Source organism: Atractosteus spatula, chromosome 8 (assembly GCF_055471065.1).
Source record: "Atractosteus spatula isolate fAtrSpa1 chromosome 8, fAtrSpa1.hap1, whole genome shotgun sequence".
Taxonomy (NCBI): domain Eukaryota; kingdom Metazoa; phylum Chordata; class Actinopteri; order Semionotiformes; family Lepisosteidae; genus Atractosteus; species Atractosteus spatula.
In genome coordinates this window covers 59,729,746-59,755,381 of record NC_142713.1, presented here as the reverse complement: position 1 = coordinate 59,755,381, position 25,636 = coordinate 59,729,746, and the positions used below count along the sequence as shown (strand labels likewise).

Here is a 25,636-nt window from a genome sequence, read left to right as displayed (position 1 = left end):
CCTTACCAGTTCATGCAGACCCGTTATGCTCACCCCCTTCATCTTCGTTCATTATAATAAACAATGAATAATGCCCAAACCACCTTGCTGCTCCAGATATTACTGGATATTACTACTCCCAGCATTTAAGCCTTCACAATTCAGGGTTTTGTAACCTTAATCTTATTGTTAGTGCATCTACTGCCCATGGATGTGAGCAGTGACCAATCCTGGTTTCTCTCCCTTCACCGTTTGCTGCCACTTTGCTTCCTCCATCTATATACAGACCTCAGCAGACTGCCGGAGCTCTGACAAAGCCTGACTAATGAAGCTGAAGTGCTCAGAGATTGAGTTTTAAGTTAAACGTGATACATTGGAAAAGATTGTACTTCATAAGAATTTAAGAATTTATGGTCTATAAAACAGCCCAGCTACTGTTACCAAGGCCCCTTCTCTCGCTGGCTTCAGCGATGTTCCTGGCCCCGATTAATTCTGACAGCTCCAGCACGAAGGATTTAGCCCCGAGCTCTTCCTCACCTCCTGCTCTAAACAACAGCCACAGTTCTTCCTTTTTTCAGTACAAAGATCAGGTCTTCATGTCGGTACTTCCCTCAGTCTGGGAGAAGCAGGCACTTGAAGAGCTGGTGGTTGTCTAAGCAGGGTGGAGTGAGAGCAGCCTGATTAGGTGACAATTGGCTCTCCTCTTTAATCAGTTGAGCTCATCACTATGACCCCTGTCTCACTGGAGAAGGGACAGGATGAAAACCGTGCATGCCTGTCCATCACACGCATGGTCACAGCTGCCTGTCATTTTTGAAAGTCTCTTTGCACAGACACCATTGTCTGGAGAGCTGGTGTAGATCTTGCTGAGAGCACTGTGTAGCAGCAGGGCATATTGTTACAGTTATAATTAAATGTTATTAAAGACGATCTTTGTGTTGCCTTGACAAGGCAGCTTTCGTTTCTCCGTAAAAACAGATATCATAAGGCTGCGTCCATCTAATGATATATAGCGCAGATGTGCTCCAGTGAGTCTGCAGTCTGTTTCTTCCCAAGATCACAGGTCCATGGAAGATCACCAGTGAGGGACCTGCAGGATAGGTACCAAGACTAAGACTATACCTGATCACACCCTCATCCAATCAGCTGTGATGTCACACCTTAAAGTCTTTCACCCAACTCATTTTCCATTGGCTAACTCACCAGCTCCTCATCTTTCTCCAACTGAACTGACAATCTGACTTTACCCAACTACTGCAGGTAGCTCCAGGTCAAGAGCGAGTCAGAAAAGTACAGAATTCTGCCCAAGATTCTCTCTCTGAAACAGAAGAAATCTTGTGGTTGTGAACCCAATGTTATTTTTGCCTGATAGATGAAATAAGACAGCTAGACTCTTTTATGTCGACTTCCTGAATATCCATGCATATTCGGCACCATGCTACAGCCAGGATGAACTCTGTTCTCCCACCTGTTAACCTTGTGGCAGAGCCCAAGTAGGCAACTGTGCGCAGGCTGTTTTTACAGTCCAAAGTTCAGCAACACTAGCTCTACTCCTCTCTCTCTGCATCCGGGACACACCCAGCACAGAGTGAGCAGCTGGCAAGTTGGACTGCACACCAATCCAGCCAACGATCAACCTTTCGCATTGCAGCAGTTTGTTTCAGAAAATATTGTATTCCGCTTGTTGTTTGTCATGCATGGTCTTGTTATATCAATAAATTGTATATTTAGTATGCATGTGTGAGGTAATTACAACCGCACGTTCACAGGCACCCCAGCTGATGCAATCCTACACAGCCACAGTGGCTGCTGGCTCTTTGCACACTGCCACCTTGCCTGGAGAGCCTGGAGCAGAGGCTGTGCTCCTTGTGGGCTTCTTCCACGGCTCAGCCACTCAGAAGCCTGAAACAAGCTTTTACTTGCCAGGAGTCTTGTTTCAAGATTCCACATCCGGTATCTTCTCCCGTTACAAAACGAGAATAGCATTAAACTGTCCTGCATGGAACTAAACAGCTGTGCACCCTGAGGACTCTCTCTTTTTTGTACAACCTCATCTAGTCATGACATCTCACATCAGAAGAAGTGATTGAGGAAGCCACTTATTCTCCTGCCCAATCTACTTTAATCCCGCAAAGCCCCTCATCTGATGAGATGTAAGTGCTAAGCACTAAACAGTTTTGTCTTCACCACTGCATGCAGACTGCTCGTTAGGTGTGGTATTACAATGCTGGCTCGTGTGTTAACATCCTAATAACTCCATCACTCTGCAAGACCGCAGGGCAGCCTTCTGTCTGCTGTGGCAACACTGCAGCAAGTGACTGATAACAAGGTTACATCACACTCTAAGTAATAGTCTTAATGGTTGAAATTCAATTAGGCAAGGGTAATAAATTAGGGTAAGAACCAATTTTGAGCAGTCATAAATCAGACAAATGCTGCCTTTTTATGAAATGACTGAATAAAATACAGATAATGTATTCAAAAATAAATGTAAATTATGTCAATATTTCAACATGGCCCTTTAACCTCAAATTCATGCATTTATTTCCTCGCATCTTAACTCATTTTAAAAAAATACAGAGCTCTGCCCCATTAATGAAAAAAGGAACGATCTAACCCTTCTGTGTGACAGGTCCTGCACGACCTGAGTTGTGAATGTGTTCACATGCTTGGTTTTTCCTAGGGAGTATTATTCTTGCCCCGGCGTAGCTCGTTAGCAATACTGTGAGGTAATTTTCCTCCTTGTAGAAATCAGTAAAGTCCAATTAATCACATCAGTTTTTCTTTTCATCACACCACACCTGGCGTCTCAGGCACACTCTTTTATTTACTTGTGTAACGCAACGGGGGCTCAGGCGGGCGCCCTTGCCGCATTAGGTCGGCCCCGCACCGTCGGGGGCTCGAACCCGGGACTCCCGCATCACTTAACAGGGACCCAGCCCGGTGAGCCAAAGAGAGATCTCTCTACAGCCCAGTAGCTGTAGTCCTGCTATCACAGGGAAGGGTGGTGACGTCACCTGCTCTGGTAAGCCGGCTCTTACACAGTACCTGTCGGCCGTAAGCGTTACACTTGTAATCTTGGCTCCCCGAGCACCTGGAATTCTCAACGCTTGACATGAACAAGCCCTCTGCACCTCTCCATTCACACGGCGCCCTCACGTCAGAATCCAGCACCCATCTCTGCCCTGATCAGACTTGCTGGGGGGTGAGACCAGCTGCGATGCTCGGTTTGCTTTAAGACCTCATTTTGAGCAGGTCTTCCGCTTTTGGCCTCGTCCCCCATTCTGCTCCAAAGACGTAGTTACTCAGTTGTCTTCAGCTCCAGAGTATTCTCTACTGTTTCCCAGGCTGTCTTCGCTCTTAGCACGTTTTCCAGGAGAAATGGAACCCGAGGTCTTGAAACTCACAAGCAGATGGTTTGAGGCAGAGGAACCACTGCTTGATGGACTTCCTCCAGCCCCTGGTTGCTATGATACTGCGGCTGAACCTGACAGCTTAAATGGCACGTTGTCACTGCAATATTGTTTTAAACTCTCCGGCATCCTAACTGCGGTTCTGCACTCGCACCAGTCAGCCACAACATCACAAGCGACAGGCAATTTCCATATTTGCATGTATTTTGTTTTTAAACGGGGCTTGCGTGTGGTCTTTCCCCGTGGCGGAAGCTCCTCTGCGGGCTCAGGCTGTCTGTCTGACGGCCCAGCAGTCCCGCACGATTCTCTTCTCGACGCAGCCCGTCTCCAGTTCCGCTGCTCCGGCATGGCAACGGGTGGGTTGCTCCTCGCCGCAGCCGCGTTCCTCACGTCTAGCTGCTCTGCCTGTGACTGTATTGCTCCCCTGGCAGAAAAGCAGCAAAAGGGGAGCCCAGCAGATTAAAGGGGGCTGAAGCCGTGCAGGAACACAACAGCGTAATGCAGCGTCTGGCACCAGCACAGCCCTCGGCCTGCCTGACAGATGGACAGCAGGGCCTGGACGGGGCTGCACAATGCCCAGGACCGAATGAGGGACCTAGGGGGGCAGCTGCAGTGCTTTTTCTTCGAGACAAAGCAAAGGAACTTCCTTGAAAGCTGAAATCACCTTCCACTGTTGCGAATATAAAACCCACTGTTGAGTCACTGAGCCACTGCCGCCAGGCAGCTCCCACCGCTGGCTCATCAAGGACAGCATGCTGGCAGGGATGCCAAAGCACAGCTAGCCACAGCCCGCTGAGCCAACAACAAAATGAACAAAGCCTGTGACACACAGAAAAAGGCTTACGCTTCCAGAATGAATTATGTTAACCATCAATAATTTACTGAACTGTAATTCTGCTGCTTAAACATGTCACTGCCAGCAGTGAAGACTCTCCTGGCTAAACTGGCACAGGTGTCCCCGACAGGCAGCTACAGTGCATCTGGCTACTGACTGTACAAGAAAGCTATTCTAACACACACTCACTGAGAGGTGAGGGGAAAGTTTACAGCCCAATTTGGGCAAACGCAGAATCTCAAATAATTCCCACCCTCACAAAAAAAACTTTTCCCAAAAGATAATGGATTGTTTTGTTTTGCCTTGGTAAGAAGACATGGGTATTCTAGACACTTGTGTATGATCTGTAAGATGGGCAGTTTTTTTTTCATTTAATATAAAGTAAAATATCCAGTGTTGACCAAAATCAGAATATTTCTCTTCAGCAGACCTCCTCAAGAGGAAATTACACGTTGGCGTTTTTTCTTGAGCTGGGGCAGCTTGTAAGTGATACTGTGAGGTAATTTTCCTCCAGTAATCTTCTAGACATCCGTGAAGCTGAATTTATCACAGAATTTTTTCTTTTCATCACACCTGGTATTTAAAGTGCGGTCTTTTATTTGCTTGTGGGCTGCATGAGCTCTGCTCTGAGCGGACTTGCTAGGGGATGAAACTGGCTGCGATGCTCATATTACCTCGTTCACGGAAGGGCGGATATATTCCAAAGACCCCACTCATTGATCCTTATTTCACAGGTCCCGCATTCCTGCCACGCCAGCGAAGGCGCTTTCCAGCAGCAGGCGCAGAGGATACCTGCCCCTCATGGGGCCTGAGCAGCACCACCCCTGTACCCCTGGCACCTGCCCACCGCGGGCAGCCTCCTTCCTCCCACAACACAGGCTGGCACGAGACGGGCTCGAGCTGGGAGAGAGAAGCCGCTCGGCCCCCCACATAAAGAGGCTTCTGGTCCTCAGTGAGAGAGAGAGAGGCTGCAGGTCCTCAGTGAGAGAGAGAGAGAGAGAGAGAGAGAGAGCCAACCCAGACCAGCTCAACCCACAAAGAACAGAACCAGCACCACCCTACAGCCCTCCAACCCAGACCAACGACCTAACAGGACCAGAACCAGCGCCCCACCCCATGCCCCTCACCCAGACCAGCAGCTGAACCGGACCAGAACCACAACCCCTCCCCACCCAGCACAACTACAGAGCCGGACCGAGCCCCTCCTGCACAGCTACGCCGCAGCCCTGGCCAGACCAGCAGTCCCGAGCGGTTTGGAGCTGGGAGAAATCCGGCAGCTCCTGAACCTCATCTGCACCCGGCTTATGAGCTGAACTTCCACCACCCACAGCGACAGACAAAAACCCAGCACAATACTTGTTTCTGTCGATGATGTAAATGTCCAACACAAATTTGATACAGTTCCAGAAAACAATAACAACTTGCAAAGATAATTCAAGCGATAACAATGAGATCTCTAAAGATAAGTATGTGGAACATTCAGGGTCTGGGCTCGTCAGCATTTGGGCTGAAGAGCACTGATCCTGAATTTATCAAGGATGTAAAGGAGACAGACATCATGATCCTACAGGAGACATGGTGTCGGGGAGACTTGGCTACCCACTGTCCCCCAGGCTACAAGGAGATCATGGTGCCCTCTGTCAAAAAACCCCAAATCACCCGGGGCAGAGACTCTGGGGGGATCATTGTGTGGTACAGAGCGGAGCTCAGTCACTCCATACAATTAGTAAAGAAAGAAGAGTCACGAGTTTGGCTTAAAATCAAAAGAAATACCATCTGTACAGAAAACGAGGTTTTCCTGTGTGCTGTCTACATCCCGCCCTCAGAATCCCCCTACTACAGTGAGGGAATTCTCCCCAGTCTCCACACGGAGATCGGTCACTTCCAGGGCCAGGGAAACGTGCTGCTCTATGGTGACCTCAACGCACGAACAGGCACACTGGCAGACTTCACCAGCACACAGGGAAACACTCACATATTCGGACAATCCCCTCTGTACCACACACCGGTCACCTCACACAGGTGCAGCCATGACACTACGGTCAACAGCACCGGGCGCGAGCTGCTGCAGCTCTGTCAAGGGCTGGGCCTGTACATCGTCAACGGCAGGACTAGAGGGGACTCTCTAGGCAGGTTCACCTACAGCTCAGCTCTGGGTAGCAGTGTGGTGGACTACGCCATCACCGACCTGGACCCCTCCTGTATCAGTGCCTTCACTGTCAGGCCACAAACTCCCCTCTCCGACCACAGCCAGATCACACTCTACATGAAGAGAGCACACCAGTACAGAGACACACTGACACAGCCCAGCCAGCTGTATGACCTCAACCAGGCGTACAGATGGGACACAGACAGCCTCGACAGATACCAAACTGCACTGGGCGATGACGAAATTCAGACACTGATGGACACATTCCTAAACACTCCGTATCAAACCAACAAATTAGGCATCAACTTGGCCACACAAAAACTAAATCACCTATTCCACAAACTAGCATCAAAATCTAAGCTAAAAACAACTAAATCAAAAAACTACCAAAAAAAAAAAGCAAAAGAAAAGTGGTTTGATACGGAGTGCAAAAACATCAGAAATGCACTACGAAAAGTCTCAAATGAAAAACACAGACAACCACACAACACAGATCTGCGACTCAGGTACTGTGACATGGTAAAACTTTACAAACACACGCTGAAAAAGAAAAGAAACACATACATAGACAAACAACTTGCAGAAATTGAGGAGTCACTAAATCAGAACTGTTTCTGGGAGAAGTGGAACAACTTAAACAAATCAAAACCAGAAGAATTGGCCATCCAAAATGGAACAATCTGGCAAACATACTTTGAAAATCTGTATGAAAAGCTCCCAAATACAAATCAATCAGACCAAAACACCATTTATGAAAAACTCAAAATTTTGGAATTGGCTATCAAAGACAACCAAAACCCCTTAGACTCCCCAATCACTGAGCAGGAGCTACTGGACAAACTCCAGGCCCTCAGACCACGCAAAGCCTGTGGCCATGATGGTGTCATAAATGAGATGCTGAGACACAGTAGCCCAAAGTTGCAACAAGCCCTGCTCAAACTCCTCAATCTCATCATGACAGCTGGATGTTTCCCCGAGGCCTGGAACCAAGGACTGATCACGCCCATCTATAAGAGTGGAGATAAACTCGATCCCAGCAACTACCGGGGCATCTGTGTGAACAGTAACCTGGGGAAGGTATTCTGCAGTATCCTGAATACACGAATACTGGCCTTCCTTACCGAACACAATGTCCTGAGTAAAAGTCAGATTGGCTTCTTGCCAGATCACCGCACATCTGATCACATTTACACCCTGCACACACTGATAGACAAACACGTCCACCAAAAACACAAAGGAAAAATTTTTGCCTGCTTTGTCGATTTCAAAAAAGCATTTGACTCGATTTGGCATGAGAGATTGTTTTATAAACTACTCCAAAGCGGCATAGGGGGCAAAGTGTACGACATAATTAAATCAATGTATTCAGAGAGCAAATGTGCAGTGAAAATTGGAAACAAAAGGACTAAATTCTTCACCCAAGGCCGCGGGGTGAGACAGGGCTGCAGCCTGAGCCCAACACTGTTCAATATCTATATCAATGAATTAGCAGGAATGTTGGAGCAGTCTGCAGCTCCTGGTCTCACACTACACGACACAGAAATCAAGTTCCTGCTCTACGCAGATGACCTGGTCCTGCTGTCGCCCACAGAACAGGGGCTGCAGCAGAACCTGGCACTGCTGGAGCAGTACTGTCAGACCTGGGCACTGACAGTCAATCTGGACAAGACCAGAGTTATGGTTTTCCAGAAGAAAGCCAGACCTCAGGGAAACAGGTACAAATTCACACTGAACAACAACACATTGGAGCACACATCCAGCTACACATATCTCGGTCTCACCATCAGCTCTTCCGGGAGTTTTGACCTGGCAGTGAAGGCACTGAGGGAGAAGGCACTCAGGGCTTTCTACGCAATAAGAAAGAGGCTCTTCAACATCAACCCACCAACAAGAATCTGGCTCCAAATACTTGAAAGTGTAATCCAACCCATTGCCCTATACGGCAGTGAAGTGTGGGGTCCCCTCACAGACCAGGATTACACCCAATGGGACAAACACCCCACAGAAACTCTGCACATGGAGATCTGTAGAAACATCCTCCGTGTGCAGAGAAGAACTCCTAACAACGGGTGCAGGGCCGAATTAGGCCAGTACCCACTATTGATAAACATACAGAAAAGAATATTCAAGTATTGGCTACACCTAAAAAACAGTGACCAAAATTCCTACCACCACAAAGCCCTGCTGAGCCAAGAGCTGAGCCCAAAACAGAGCCCCCTGAGCCAGCTGGTCCTGAGGCTCACCGACCTGAGCCACACCGACACTAACCAGCCTCAGGACAGCACTGCTAGAGCACCACAACCCAGACTCAACCACATCACAGCACAGATCAAACAGCAATATCTCACACACTGGGACACACACACACAGACACAACATAAACTGGAATGTTACAGAACCTTAAACAGACAATACACACTAGCTGAATATTTGACCAAAATAAAAAATAACAAACAGAAACAGACCCTGACGAAGTACAGGCTCAGTGACCACAACCTGGCCATAGAAACTGGGCGACACAGGCAGACCTGGCTGTCCAGAGAGGACAGGCTGTGCTCCCACTGCCAGCGGGGAGAAATAGAGACAGAGGTGCACTTCCTACTGCACTGTGACAGATACTCTGGGATTAGAGAAACATTCTTCCCTAAATTCAGAAATCTAATCCCAGAGTTCCCACACCTGCCAGAATCACAACGGGTCCCAATCCTACTGGGAGAGGGAGGAGGGAACTCAGTTGAACTGGCAGCCCAGTATGTGATCTCCTGTCACAGCCTGAGGAACAGTGAGTCTGTCTCCCAATAATGCTCCAGCCGCCTACAGAATATGTCAATATTGTATAATATGTCTTTGTTGTAAATGTCTGTAATATGTCTGTAGATTTTATTTTACTTCTATTTTTGTTTTGTTTCATGTAAATATCATTACTTTCATTTGCTTTGGCAACACTGATTGTACCCATCGGTCATGCTAATAAAGCACCTTGAATTGAATTGCATTGAATTGAGAGAGAGAGAGAGAGAGAGAGAGAGGCTGCAGGTCCTCAGTGAGAGAGAGAGAGAGGCTGCTGGTCCTCAGTGAGAGAGAGAGAGAGGCTGCTGGTCCTCAGTGAGAGAGAGAGAGAGGCTGCTGGTCCTCAGTGAGAGAGAGAGAGAGGCTGCTGGTCCTCAGTGAGAGAGAGAGAGGCTGCAGGTCCTCAGTGAGAGAGAGAGAGAGGCTGCTGGTCCTCAGTGAGAGAGAGAGAGAGGCTGCTGGTCCTCAGTGAGAGAGAGAGAGGCTGCAGGTCCTCAGTGAGAGAGAGAGGCTGCTGGTCCTCAGTGAGAGAGAGAGAGAGGCTGCTGGTCCTCAGTGAGAGAGAGAGAGAGGCTGCAGGTCCTCAGTGAGAGAGAGAGAGAGGCTGCAGGTCCTCAGTGAGAGAGAGAGAGAGGCTGCAGGTCCTCAGTGAGAGAGAGAGAGAGGCTGCAGGTCCTCAGTGAGAGAGAGAGAGAGAGAGAGGATGACAGCTGGATGTTTCCCCGAGGCCTGGAACCAAGGACTGATCACGCCCATCTATAAGAGTGGAGATAAACTAGATCCCAACAACTACCGGGGCATCTGTGTGAACAGTAACCTGGGGAAGGTATTCTGCAGTATCCTAAATACACGAATACTGGCCTTCCTTACCGAACACAATGTCCTGAGTAAAAGTCAGATTGGCTTCTTGCCAAATCACCGCACATCTGATCACATTTACACCCTACACACACTGATAGACAAACACGTCCACCAAAAACACAAAGGAAAAATTTTTGCCTGCTTTGTCGATTTCAAAAAAGCATTTGACTCGATTTGGCATGAGAGATTGTTTTATAAACTACTCCAAAGTGGCATAGGGGGCAAAGTGTACGACATAATTAAATCAATGTATTCAGAGAACAAATGTGCAGTGAAAATTGGAAACAAAAGGACTAAATTCTTCACCCAAGGCCGCGGGGTGAGACAGGGCTGCAGCCTGAGCCCAACACTGTTCAATATCTATATCAATGAATTAGCAGGAATGTTGGAGCAGTCTGCAGCTCCTGGTCTCACACTACACGACACAGAAATCAAGTTCCTGCTCTACGCAGATGACCTGGTCCTGCTGTCGCCCACAGAACAGGGGCTGCAGCAGAACCTGGCACTGCTGGAGCAATACTGTCAGACCTGGGCACTGACAGTCAATCTGGACAAGACCAGAGTTATGGTTTTCCAGAAGAAAGCCAGACCTCAGGGAAACAGGTACAAATTCACACTGAACAACAACACATTGGAGCACACATCCAGCTACACATATCTCGGTCTCACCATCAGCTCTTCCGGGAGTTTTGACCTGGCAGTGAAGGCACTGAGGGAGAAGGCACTCGGGGCTTTCAACGCAATAAGAAGGAGGCTTTTCAACATCAACCCACCAACAAGAATCTGGCTCCAAATATTTGAAAGTGTAATCCAACTCATTGCCCTATACGGCAGTGAAGTGTGGGGTCCCCTCACAGACCAGGAGTACACCCAATGGGACAAACACCCCATAGAAACTCTGCACATGGAGATCTGTAGAAACATCCTCCGTGTGCAGAGAAAAACTCCTAACAACGGGTGCAGGGCCGAATTAGGCCAGTACCCACTATTGATAAACATACAGAAAAGAATATTCAAGTATTGGCTACACCTAAAAAACAGTGACCAAAATTCCTACCGCCACAAAGCCCTGCTGAGCCAAGAGCTGAGCCCAAAACAGAGCCCCCTGAGCCAGCTGGTCCTGAGGCTCACCGACCTGAGCCACACCGACACTAACCAGCCCCAGGACAGCACTGCTAGAGCACCACAACCCAGACTCAACCACATCACAGCACAGATCAAACAGCAATATCTCACACACTGGGACACACACACACAAACACAACATAAACTGGAATGTTACAGAACCTTAAACAGACAATACACACTAGCTGAATATTTGACCAAAATAAAAAATAACAAACAGAAACAGACCCTGACGAAGTACAGGCTCAGTGACCACAACCTGGCCATAGAAACTGGGCGACACAGGCAGACCTGGCTGCCCAGAGAGGACAGGCTGTGCTCCCACTGCCAGCGGGGAGAAATAGAGACAGAGGTGCACTTCCTACTGCACTGTGACAGATACTCTGGGATTAGAGAAACATTCTTCCCTAAATTCAGAAATCTAATCCCAGAGTTCCCACACCTGCCAGAATCACAACGGGTCCCAATCCTACTGGGAGAGAGAGGAGGGAACTCAGTTGAACTGGCAGCCCAGTATGTGATCTCCTGTCACAGCCTGAGGAACAGTGAGTCTGTCTCCCAATAATGCTCCAGCCGCCTACAGAATATGTCAATATTTTATAATATGTCTTTGTTGTAAATGTCTGTAATATGTCTGTAGATTTTATTTTACTTCTATTTTTGTTTTGTTTCATGTAAATATCATTACTTTCATTTGCTTTGGCAACACTGATTGTACCCATCGGTCATGCTAATAAAGCACCTTGAATTGAATTGAAATTGAGAGAGAGGCTGCAGGTCCTCAGTGAGAGAGAGAGAGAGGCTGCAGGTCCTCAGTGAGAGAGAGAGAGGCTGCAGGTCCTCAGTGAGAGAGAGAGAGAGGCTGCTGGTCCTCAGTGAGAGAGAGAGAGGCTGCTGGTCCTCAGTGAGAGAGAGAGGCTGCTGGTCCTCAGTGAGAGAGAGAGAGAGGCTGCAGGTCCTCAGTGAGAGAGAGAGAGGCTGCAGGTCCTCAGTGAGAGAGAGAGAGAGGCTGCAGGTCCTCAGTGAGAGAGAGAGGCTGCTGGTCCTCAGTGAGAGAGAGAGAGAGGCTGCAGGTCCTCAGTGAGAGAGAGAGAGAGGCTGCTGGTCCTCAGTGAGAGAGAGAGAGGCTGTTATCCCAGGGAGAGGGCCATGGTTGCAGCTCAGGAAGAGTCCTGGCAGTAAACACGCTCTTTTGCTACTAAGCAGAAATTGTGGACAAGGGATAATATCTCCTCCATTCCCAATGGAGCCCTTGGTTACTGTCCTGCGGCTTGACCAACTCCACACCAACTCCCTCAGAGGACCACAGCTCTCCTTCCCACTGAGCTCCTGACTGCAGAGCTAGTTGGAACTAATCACTAGCTGGGCTGGGTCGATTTAATACTCCTCAACCAGCTGTTTAAAGAGAGCTAAAAGCCCTGCTGGACTGCAGCCTTGAGGGAGGGAAGAGTGTGCTTAATTACAGGGGTCTCCTTTGCCTTTAACGGAGTCAGTCCCTCCCCAGGCTCTCAGAAATAGCTGGCCTGTATTTTTGTTTCACGTACAGTATGGGTTTTAGATTTGTTTCCGAACGCTCAGGCTTTAATAAATAGCTGTCGTTTCTTTTTTGTTTCGCTGATGGGTTTTAGATTTGTTTCGGAATGCTCCAGATAAAGCAGGCTGAAACTAGGACATGAGGAAATCCCCGGCATTCCTTGTGGAAACCGCTGATTAAAACAAAATAACGGTCAGAACAAATGGGCTTACTTGGCTCATGCATAAAATTCCCATAAACCTAAAGAACGTTGGTTGAGTTGTATTTGAGACCTGGGCCCAGCACATTCATAATCCACGACATTAGCCTGAACAGCACTCATGAAAAATGGCCCAGCTGTTATTGGTAAGTGCATCCATACTGAAATAATATGTCACAGAGACGCCAGCAGAACAGACCCTAAGGGAAAGGGTTCTGTCATGTGCCCCAATAATCGCCCTCTTTAATTTGCTGTTCATTGCATATTTCAAGACATACGACGCGGCACAGCGTCTGTGAACCATAAATCATATCTGTGTACACTGAAGGACTATTGGCGTTTTCTATTCCACTGTAGAGTTTTTCTTGTTAGTACTTTGTTCTTTAGTGTAACACTGCATAAGAGGGAAGGACTATCAATGTTAAAAAATGTTTGCTTTCATTTGTAATAAATATTAGCAAAAAGTACTGAAGTACCCTGCCAAGAAAGCTATCACAGCACGAATTCAAAACCTGCCCCCCTCAAATGAAAACAGGCCTGAAAATAGACCATTATCTAAAATAAGAACTCCACCAATAATACAAATTTCCTACACCCCATCAAAACCCTAATACTCTAAAGCTATTCTGTTGCTTTGCTTTGCGATGAAGCGTCTTTTCCATGTGTTGGCAAAGCTGAAGTCCCAAAGTAGATGTCAGTGAGGAAAGAAACGTCAGCTGAAACATTTTAAAATCCCTCTGCTCGTGTTCAAGTTTCTACACGACTCCTCTCCTTATGTTCTGTATCAGCTCATATGTTCTGCATCTTCTTGCTCATATTTTTTAGATGACTTCTTTAGAATGAGCTATGTTAAATGAACTGTCAACAGCATTAATAGTTAGCGATCAACAAATACTGGAGTCTAACACTCTTTAAAGTCTCGGCTCAAAATGCTACAGCCACTTCTTATGGCCCCAGTACAGCAAATATCTTTCCAAAGTTAGTCTTGTAAAAGATTACACCAATAACCTTTAGAAAGTACAACATTTCCTGCAATCTCAGGTGTCAGTTCTGAGAAATTTGAGATTGTGTCCAGTCTGATTTTAAGATTACATCAAGAACTGACATATGCTAAAAAATTATAGAGGACTAGACTGTAAACACGACACCCTATATACATGGTCAGAGTTTAAACAGGGAGCATCAGAGCCATTAATAATTTCTGTTTTAAATACATTGCCCTTGGCTTCACAATTAGTCACTGGATTCAGTCTTCTGAAAAACTAATTTATTCAAGTCCCTTACTCCCACAGAGACATTTGCTGCCTTGAATATCAAAGTACACTCTGAAGGGGGTATAGAGCCAAAAATGGAAAATATGAAAACTAGACTAGTTGCAATAACCTCAAAGACTGCCATTTTTCAACAGTCTCTCATGTCATGAATTATCAGGTCAATCAAACTAACCTGCTTTGAAGTACAGCAGGCTCCGTTTTGTGAGCTACTGCACATTAAAGAGGCTGTTGCTAACTCCAAGGTCGCCTACAACTCTGATGACTAACCGCATCTTTAGCTAATAGTGGGAATGCAAGTGTTAGCCTTTGAGCACCAGTCCTCATGCCTGAAAATAGCTGGACACTGATTATAAGTAAAAACAGGGCAAGAACAAATCTGCCCTCCATTCAATGGACATGGAGTTAGCATTCTGAAACTAATTGCAGCAATGCCTTAATGATCATTAGTGCATATTTTCAGATTATTATCACTGTGATTTACTAGATCGACACTCCAAAGGAACTTACATTTATACAGAAGGACTGTTTATTGCACCAACCCCTGAGGAGGTGAAACAGAACAGCACCAACCTTCCAGTTACAGGAAGGCTACCTGCAGGAAGGACTGGTCAGTCCAGAGCCCTGACCACTTCACCACTATAGACTAAAAGGCTGAGCAGCAGCTGCAAGAATATCATGGGGGAGGGCTGCATGGGACCCACAGACACTGATCCACCTTAAACCTGTTATAAAACCAATCAGAAAAGAAATTAAAATACGTGGGACAAAATGATCAGACAGTAGATTGCAGTATATCGAGGAGCTTCACTATGTGATGATATTCGAGTATTCAAAGTATTCAATGATGTTCAAGCACCACTGGGGCGGAGCGGTGGCTCTGTGGCTCAGGATCAGCGCCTGTGTCTGGAAGGTTGCCGGTTCGTATCCCGCGGCCGGCAGAGGAATCCTACTCCGTTGGGCCCCTGAGCAAGGCCCTTAACCCCAGCTTCTCCAGGGGCGCCGTATAAATGGCTGAGCCTGTGCTCTGACCCCAAGCTTCTCTCCCTGTCTGTGTGTCTCATGGAGAGCAAGCTGGGGTTTGCGAAAAAAGACAAATTCCTAATGCAAGAAATTGTTTATGGCCAATAAAGTGATCTTATTCTAACTACAACTCCCTATATTACAAGAACAGAGTTTGGCTGGTAGAGGAATCTGATAAAGGTTTGTATCTTCAAGCACACCACTGCAGATGTGACAGAAACACATACAGTAGAAACAGCACTTGTAAACTGCCTCTAACCATACAAGGGGAGGAAACTCAATTGAGCTGGCAGCCCAGTACGTAATCTGCTTTCACAGCGACTGATCGTGTAAAATAATACCATTTCTCCTGTGGTGTCTGAAAATGTTTATCTATATGTTTCTGCTGTAAAGGTTGAGGTGATTGTAAAGGCTTTGGCCTCAGTCATGTCAATAAGGGTCGACAAATTGACAACAGAGAGACAGAGACCAACAGACACACAGAGAGACACAGAGAGAGAGAGCCTGCACTTGTGGCTGGGCTGGGTCCCCAGGTGAGCAGGATTACCTGCAATGATGCCAGGCAGTGCAGGCACAGGCAGACCATGGCCACTCCGAAGAGGCAGGTGGCGGCATTGCGGATGTCCCACACCGACTCCAGCAGGGGAATGCTGCCCACCTGCCAGTCGTAGCACAGGACGATGGGCGCCAGGAGCAGCCAGGCGTTGAAGGCCAGGAGGTAGCTGTACGTGAGGAGCCTGGGGACGAGGAAGAGAGCCAGTCAGCACACTGCACTGCGGGTCTGGCCTTCCGCAGCACTGGGGACCCCAGACCCATCGCAGGGGGGACGCTGCAGCTGGGAAACAGACCTGCGCAGAGCAACACGGATACTCACACTTGTGCTCTTGATTCTGCCCCAATAACCTGACTCTGTCTAAGCCAGACCAGCAAAATCTCAAATAAATAATTAGAGGTTTGCATGTGTTAAGCTAATCAAGACAAAAATGTTATGGATTGCGGTGTTAAAGCAATAACACAACTTAACAACTGCAACTTGACCTTACCAGTTCGTGCCAATTTTAACAAGCAAAGCAAATACCTCCCTATCATAAGAAACGTCACAGGGAGACCCTTCAGCCCAGCTAAGCTGTTTGGTAGGTAGCAGTCAATTGACCTGAGAATCTCAGACAGCTGTTTTGTGAAAGAACCTAGGGAACCGGCTTCAAAAACGTATCTGCATGGCCTGTTACACACTTCTCCAACCCTTCCTGAAAAGAAGTAGCTCCTGTTCTCATATTTAAATGCTCTCCCTAAGCCAAGCGGATTCACCTGACATTTTCCCTTTAAAATCAGAAGTGGCAGAAGAACTCTTTTGGGGAAAAAAAGATCTCTCAATACAGAACTGAATCTCTTGTACCTTTACAGTACTAAGTAAATGATACACGCCTGTCCGCACATAAATAATGTACTAGAACATCCCAGCACATTAAAGCTTGGGGGAAATAAAACTTTCACACACAGCGAGCTGGACGAGTGCCGGCTGTTCATTTCAATGTATTGCAGCACTCTCAGGTTCACGTGGGTATGCGCCCTCGCCGCTGCCGCCTCGGGTCGGCCCCCCACCGCGGGGGACTCGAACCCGGGCCTCCGGCGTCACTCAACAGGGACCCAGCCAGTTGAGCTGAAGGGAAATCTCCCGCCAGCCCGACGCCTGCGGTCCCTGCTATTCACGGGGAAGGGCGGTGACGTCACCGCGCTGGTAAGCCGGCCCGCACAACCTCAGCAATATGCGTTACAGTCTTATTTCTGCAAGGGGTAGTTGTCACTTGAAAACTGATTGTCTGCAGTGAGACTGACACATACAGCACACTCAGCATTTCCAGGCTTTAAATTAGGACTGTTCACTCCCTCAGCCAACATCAAATTCCATTGAAATCAAATCAAAGTTTATATATCAAATGCACAACACTACAGCGTGCAGCAGCAGTAGTTGCTGGCAATGAAATGTCTTTTCCGCGAGCTCACAAAAATCACAAAAACACAAAAATCACAAAATTGAGATTATGAAAATAAGGTTATATAATTATAGATGTAATAGAAATTGAATAAAACTCAATATGAGTAGAGCTGCTATGTATCCAGGGTGTATGCAATATATACAAGTAGTGCGGTTATGCTGAATACAGTGAAAACTGTGTGCATGTAGCCATTACAGGTGGCTATTTAGCAGTCTTACTGCCTGGAGGAAGAAGCTGTTCCGTAGTCTGTTGGACCTGGACTGAATGCTTTGGTACCGTTTACCGGACGGTAGGAGGGAAAACATTTTGTGACTGGGATGACTGGGGTCCTTGAGAATGGACCTGGCCTTCTTCAGACATCTAGCTGAGTAGATATCCTTGATGTTTGGTACAGTAGCTCACAGCCGGTAATGAGCTGTGCTGACTTCACCACACTCTGCAGTACTTTGCAATTCCGGGCGGAGCAGTTCCCATGCCGATGCAACCAGTCAGGATGCTCTCAATAGTGCACCTGTAGAAGCTGGCCTGTATATATGACGGCATGCCAAACCTCTGCAGTGGGTCTAGGGTGTCAGGCAGTGAGGAGGTGATGTATGTATGAAAAACTCTTTAACTAATTATGACAGAAGAATGTCAGTGGGCGCACTCAATAGGTAAATGAGTTTAACATCTCAAGTCATTAATAATAAGCCATTGTTATTTTTGTAGCTTTCCATTTTTGCAGAACATCTAGAATCACAGAGGAAGGAAGAGCTGCTTATTTTGCTGACACAACTCCCGTGCCTCAGCTCTGAAGCATGCCCGGACTTCTGAAGCTCGTCAAACGAATCAATGACGAGACAGCCGTGCAGTGTGCACCGAGTTTCGCTTGGCTGCTCTCCTCATGCGCAGATCTCGGCACTCCAGTGGGATGGCCCAGGGGCAACGTTGCCTCGCTCTGACCCCTGAAGCAGATGTTTTTGGTTTGTGTGTGCTGGGGACATACCTCAGTTCTTACGCTGCTGTTAAACTAAATGGAACACTATAAAAATAAAAAGACCTGCAAGATGAGTTGGTTTTAGATTTTCCAAACCTTTATGACCACATGTGTCCCACTGCAAAAGTATGAAGTCAGCAGCACCTCATAAGAATTGAACAATGGTTACAGATGAGGAGTAGCCATTTGACTCATCTAGCACGTTTGGTTTCCAGAAGGTCATTGATACGAGGATAATATCCAGTCATTTCATGAAAGCGGGCAGGGTATCAGCTTCAGCATGGCTTGTTCCACACTCCCACCACCCTTTGGGTAAAGTAGTGCCTCCTGTTCCCAGTTTTTTTAATATTTTAATAATTTCCACTTGTACCCACTGGTTCAAATTTCACTCGTCTCAAAACTTCACTCGTTTGTTTTTCTCAATGCTTTTGAGGATTTTGAATCTCGTATCTCTAACTTTAATCAGATCCGACTGTAGTCCTTTCAGTTCACAGTTGAAAACGTTTAGTCCTTTTTGCCATGTCAGTATAGGAAAAATGATCTTCTGAGACAGTCACCCTGGGATGACCTGTATCAGTAAGCTCACTTGACCACCTCTTACAGAAACTGGTAAACCGCTTTATTTTAGTATCAACATCTAACATTCGTTCGCACACAGGATGTTTTCCAATCTTATTTACAGTCCGTCACACCTGTGTAACACATACACCATAACTGAATACTCACATCTGACACCGTGCTCCTATATTTAATACAAAGTGACAGACAGACAGTTGTACAATAAACTTGCAAGGTTAGGGCAGGGCTGTACACATCCCTGAGGTCTCTTGTTTTTACCTTGGGACGTTGGGACAGGGGTTGTTACAGTACGGGTCATGAAATGATCATTTCATGGACCTCAGTGTAGCAGTTCAAAGTGTCTATAGTTTGCTCCGAGACCACTTCAGAAGCTCATCATGACACTTACAGTGCCCTGTCGCAATGCTGAGTAGTTGTGGCAACCCAGTGCCTGAATCCACAGAGATGTCTATTTACACCCCCTGCTGCAGTCAGGAGAACATCAGAACATTACTACTGCAGGATGTGTGTGATATACACTAATAAATCACACCACACTTTGTCTCTGTCAACAAGGAAGCACTTTTTAACGTAAATCTGAGCAGAGAGAACGCTCTCTCTTCGCGTTGCCTTTCACAAACAGTAGTTATTAATATTTGGATAGATAACACAGCAACGCCTACGCCCAAGACGAGCAGATCAATCACATGTCACAGCGGTGCAGAGACTGTGAACATCAAACAGATGGAGACGAGGTTAAAAAAAGCAGCTGACAAAGAATGCATTTTCACATTCCCTTGGGAGAGGAACAGCATCGCGTCTGCATGCCGGCAGGAAACAATGGAAAACGTGGATCTAGGGAATAGCAGCTGCTGCAGTAGAAATGTCAGGGTTCTCCGACACTGCTCCAGCCCCTGGAACGCAGTGCACTGTAAGAGGACGAGCCGCACACTCTGGTGTGGAGTACAAGACCTTTTCCTGCAGATCTTACAGCACTATCAGCCTTGTCGCATGTCTTCGACTCTCTAGTGTACACTTCATTTCACAGGTGCTGTGAAGGGACTGAAAAAGCCCGTTAGACTCACGAAGGGGCTGTTGGTTTCAGAGTCATCCTGCTTCCTTTTCAGAATAAACTCAGCAGGACTCAAATGCAGAAAGTCATGATGTACTGTATCTCTCCCTTTTTATGCAGAGCAAAGCAGAGGTGATCCACATTCCCTTTATAATTAACAAGCACTACATGCCATATGCAGCACCTTTCAAAAAAATATCGTTTAGCACAATATTCAGACACAAGTGGATGTGTTCCAATTACTGGAGATTTACATACTTAATCAATGACCAATAATTCCCACAGTTTCCGAAGGCTTTAACACGAGCATACTGCAGAAGAATGATGATACAGGCTGTCTTGTGTTCCAGAACTCCTCTTACATCTAAGACATGTCAATTCTAAAAAGGTTGTATGCATAGTAAAGATACAAGCCTGAGGCAGCAAGATAACTGTTTGGGAAGAGTTGGATTGCCTCCGTCTGATTGCCCTTTATCAAGCTCCTGGTACAGATTCAAATGGTAAAGAAATTCAGCCACGGCAAGATGCCAAAGCACACTGCACTCCCCCGGCCTTCAAAACACGGAACGAGCCCGCTCAGCCATGAGCAGCTCCAAGTGACCACCTGAAGAAACTGTCCACTCGTGTTAGACTGACAGGCCCTCCTGAGCACAGAAACACCGACAGGGAGAGCGATAAACCACGACTGAACATGGACCGCGAAAAGTAGAGGTGATGTCCAGAGCAGAGCCACAGCAGGACATCCTGGAGCGTGAACAGAGAGTTCACTGACCCCCCCCCAGACAGGACAGCGATCACAGGAATCACCCCCCGCTCTGCTGGTCCCCACTAATACAGCTGGGAGGAGTGGAGCCACTGGGGTAAAGCACCCCACTCAGGGTACGACAGCAGTGTCTGCAGCAGGGACTCAAACCCACAACCTGCCTGCCCCCTCACGAGCCCAGAGATTCACCCACTATGCTACGCTGTCCAAGCGTGAACAGTATCAATGCTCTTACTGTGTTGCTTTGGGAGGTATGAGGAACACTTTCCATGCAAGACGTTAAAATGCACGATGAGCACATTACCCAAAGTGCAGTAAAGAGAATCAGCTGGGCTCAGAGATCAGCAAAGATCAGCCCCAATCAGGGTGGCATGGCTATGCTCCACAAACAACCTTGAAAGAGCTTCTCTGTTTACAATAGGAGTGAGAACTAATTTAAAACATAAATCTCCCTGGTGTCCACCCAGGAGCAGCACAGTATTTCAAAGACTCTGGAGGACCCCAAGTCCAACGGGAAGTTCTCTGCTGGTCAGCAGCTCTGTGTGAAGGTGTGGCTGGACTTACCTGGTGAGGAGGTGTGGGGAGAAGGATGCTGGATTGTCCTGCTCAGAGAACAAGGGCATGGAGCCGCCCATGATCCACAGGCGGAATGACATGATGACTGTCACCTGCCAAAGACAAGGGGGATCAGGAGTCATCCGGAAGGGTCTTTTTCCAAAGGCACACGTTGAGAAAAACAAAACAGTACATTAGCAGCAATGCACAGTCTTTTAAGACAGAGACACATTCTAATCACCTCCCATACAACTACTACTACTGCTAACAATAGTTCCAACAGGGTTTTGAGAAGCAGAAATAATCTATGCAGTAGGTGTACACAATTTAACAGCTTGATAACTTGAGCTCAGAAGACATCAGAAACCGAACTTGAAAGCAGACGGAATGAATTACACATCTGAGTGCTCTGGTGATCATCGGAAACAGTCTTAAAGCTAAGCTGTACTGAGAATGAAGATTATTTAACATGCAGAAGCACTCTTGTTTCAGAACCGGCAGTGGGTCCACTGGGAAATTTCAGATACACGTAATTTAAAGCAACAATAGATACATTCAAAAGACAACGTACACAAACTACCACACTTGGCATATATGGTGACTGGAGAATTGAAATGCACTTTGTTTCTCCTGAGAAATTACATTTAAAAATGAGCTTTCGTAGTTAGTTTGGAGGTGGTTGTTGTTTTTCCACTTATTTAAATCCTGAACTTTTCACTAATGAAATTCTCTAAAAATACCACTTTCAAATGCCATCAGGGAAGTTTAATTAAGAAGGTCACAATGATGAGAAATGATGCTCTTTTCACAGGCAGTCAGAAATGATTCACTTTATTAAAGAAGCTGTGTGTTTCCTGCAACAGAGGGTCAGTCTCGTGGGAAACACACCCACTGTCTTCTGCCTTCCTAACACTCAGTGACTGAGAGGAGTCCTTATGCCAGGCAAGACTGGGATCAGCACAAACACTACAGCTTCATCTAGTCACACGCTGCAGTGAAAACCACGCAAACAGGCCTTTGCTTTTAAGCTAAAATAAGAATGACTCAACATCCACATTCTATTTTGACGCAGTTCAGTAAACCTTAGTTAACACAGCGAGTAGCAACTGTATTTCAGAACTGTTTCTCTTACTTAACCACGAAAGGCTCTGTGCATTTGTACTTGATGATAATAATAATAATAATAATAATAATTGTTTACACTTATATAGCGCTTTTCTGGACACTCCACTCAAACTGCTTTACAGGTAATGGGGATCCCCTCCACCACCACCAATGTGTAGCCCCACCTGGCTGATGCGACGTCAGCCATAGTGCGCCAGTACACTCCCCACACAGCAGCTCTCAGTGGGGAGGAGAGCAGAGTGATGAAGCCAGTTCAGAGAGGGGGACTATTAGGAGGCCATGATTGGTAAGGGCCAATGGGAAATTTGGCCAGGACGCTGGGGATGTTCAGAGCTAATGTGCATGAGCCTAGGACAGGCACACTGAACTACTCCAACTACCATCTTGGGGGAAAAACACATTTCGGGGCAAGTCCTCCGGTGCTGCCTAGACCCACTGCCAAGGGGCGTATCTCACTGTGGCAGGTATGCTGTGGAAGGGGTTGTAATTGCAACAGACCTGCTACTAGGGGCCGCTACACAGCTTTCACTTGTAAATAGCTTCACTAGAGGTGAATTAGGCAAGCATTTGGTTAATTGGTAATGGGGGGGTTAGAATACCACATTCTCACATGGGTGCGATTACGCCTCCGCCGCGGTATTTAAAAGTAATGCACAGTGCTAGTGGTGCTGAACGCCGTTTGAAGCCGACTGGAGTTTGTTATTTTATGCACTGTAAAGGCCTGAAATTGAGGCTTTTTTCATCTTTGTGGCTGCGCGTGGCAGGGTCAGGGCCCGTCCCACTCGTCCCACAGCTGCGGGAGCTCGGGGGGTCCAGGGGAGGGAGGGAGGGAGGGAGTCTGCTCCGGCAGCAGCCGAGAGACGATGCTCCAACTTCACCAGCACTCGCACCCGGCACGTCGGAGACACGCTTGTTCTCGCGCAAAATCAGTACTTCCACGTTGGCTGGAACTCTTCGTCGTGCTCTAAACCGTGCACACATGGATATTAAAATAAACTACAAGTGCGAAGTGCTTTCCTCCTGAAAAAAGGAGGCACACGGTATCTTGCAGTGTTGATGCACCCGGTACACAGCCGCACTCTCTCGAACCGGCGGTCAGCACCCCCTCCCGAGCCTGGGGGAAGGGAGGTGCAGCTGGAGGTAGGACACGTTCGTGATGAAACCCACTTCGGCACAAGCCGCTCCCTTGCACGCAGAGCTCCCACACGGACGAGGTTGCACTCAGGACCCACAATCCCCACAAGGGAATGGGAAATAACTGCTGCCTCCCCCAGCTCATGTTCCTGGGAATTCTGACATCAATCCTGACACCATGCAGCCATTCCATTCTCCCCGGACTTATTAAATACAACAAGGACTGGAACTGAAGCGGTGTTTGAAAAAAAAAGCTCCTTTGCACCGCTCATCAAACCAGCATCCAGGTTTGCCATTAAGCATCTTGTTCTCCCCTCAATACAGCTACATTCTTCTGTTAGGTCTCCCACCCTGCAATTAACTGTCTTGGAAACTTGACAGTTTTCCTCTAGACCATTCCCTTCCTCAAAAGAAGGGGGCAGTTCATAATAGCGGGCAGCCGTGTCAACAGTGAACAAAACAGGAGTTTATACAATACGTATACGTGTACGCTGCTCTCTCTGTTAGGCAACCAGCAGTGCGGCAGAAATCGCTGTGGTTTCAAAAGGAGCAGGGATATAAAACAATGATACAGCTAGACAAGGCTGAAGAATTAAAAATGACACAAGAGCAGGAAATGGTTGTATATTGAAAACTAGCAGGAATTCTGACATTGACTAACCTCCATATATCTGGTGTATGATTGTTTCCAGATTTTATAACATTCATTCTCCAGACCTATGAATATACACACACCTTAAACAATACAATAGTCATACAGAGCCTTGTAAAAGAATTCACTTCCTGGGGGTGATGTCCCATTGTGTTGGACTGCAACATATCTACACATCTATAAGTGAATATTTTTAATCAAACCCAAAATAAATCAAGGTCAAAATACTTGAACTAAACACTTTTATGGGAACAAGAAGTTAAATGTCTGCAAAAACAGCACAGAAAAATAAAAAAACTCAAATCTCAAATATGCTGACTGCACAGGTATTCACCCTGTTGAATCGATACTTGGAAGAAGCACATTTGGCAGCAATTGCAAGAAGACTACCAGCTTTGTACACACTGCTAACTTGCTCAAGACCCATCAGGTTGATTTTTCAGAGTCAAATGAATCACACAAGCAACACTGCATCAGCAACTCAAGGATATTCGCTTTCTTATTTTGAATCCAAACCAGCGTGGCTGAAGTTTTGCGACGTTGCCATGCTAAAAGATGAATTTTGTACAAATTTGAGATGTTTTCCAGGAACAAAAGTAGTTTTCAGATCTTTTTTCTTTTTGCCACACTGCCATGCTGCCCAGCTTTGGCTCATTTACATTTTGGCTCTGTGGCTCAGGATCTGCGCCTGTGGCTGGAAGGTTGCCGGTTCGTATCCCGTGGCCGGCAGAGGAATCCTACTCCGTTGGGCCCCTGAGCAAGGCCCTTCACCCCAACTGCTCCAGGGGCGCCGTGCGCTCTGACCCTGTCTGTGTCTGATGTCTCAAGGAGAGCAAGCTGGGGTCTGCGAAAAGAAATTCCTAATGCAAGAAATTGTATATGGCCAATAAAGTGATCTCTCTCTCATTTTCTCCTGTCGGCTATTGAGAACTGTGGCTTTTTCCAGATCGTCAGTGGCCTCACAATGGCCTCATCACCAGTCTCCTCCCTGCCTGGCTGCTCAGATTGAAGGGATGGCCTGATCTAGTCTGGGTACCTTCAACCTCTTACTCATCAACTTCACCAAGCTCAAAGAGCCATTCAGAGTCCTCGACTTTTATTCTTTTCTTCTGATCTGTACCTTTCTATACGTTTATCCTTGAGTTGCTTTGAAAGCTGTTTGGTTTTCACGTTTGGCATGTTTCATGTGAACCACTATTAGTGTACATGGACAGCATTCAACTAACTCATGAAATAATTCACGTTTGTCATAGCAAGGTTAGAGTTTGATTAAAATACTAAAAAATGTGTAAACATCATCTGTAATTCAACAAAGCGGGACATCACTCTTGGAAGGGGCCATAGGGTTGTATTATTAAAATGCGTACATAAAAGAAAATCAGCACCACAGAGAGAGTAGTAGCAGTGGTTGTCACATAGGTACAATGCTCTGTGAGTGTTCCTGGAATGCCTGCAGTGTCCAATACTCACTCACTCACTCACACACCTGCAGTATCCAATACATACACACACACCTGCAGTGTCCAATACTCTCACACACCTGCAGTGTCCAATACTCACACACACCTGCAGTGTCCAATACTCACACACACACACACACCTGCAGTGTCCAATACTCACACACA

The 25,636-nt window shown here is 46.8% G+C and overlaps 1 protein-coding gene across 1 annotated transcript in view; it reads right to left on the bottom strand.

Annotated features, from left to right (window-relative positions):
• Positions 1-25,636, bottom strand: part of tmtc1 (transmembrane O-mannosyltransferase targeting cadherins 1) — a 135,799-nt gene that overhangs the window by 58,191 nt on the left and 51,972 nt on the right. The window contains exons 6-7 of the mRNA XM_088923605.1: positions 21,110-21,213; positions 15,727-15,916 (exon numbers count right to left, since the gene is read on the bottom strand). Coding sequence (XP_088779731.1) covers positions 15,727-15,916; positions 21,110-21,213 — 294 coding nt within the window. The remainder of the gene's footprint in view (positions 1-15,726; positions 15,917-21,109; positions 21,214-25,636) is intronic.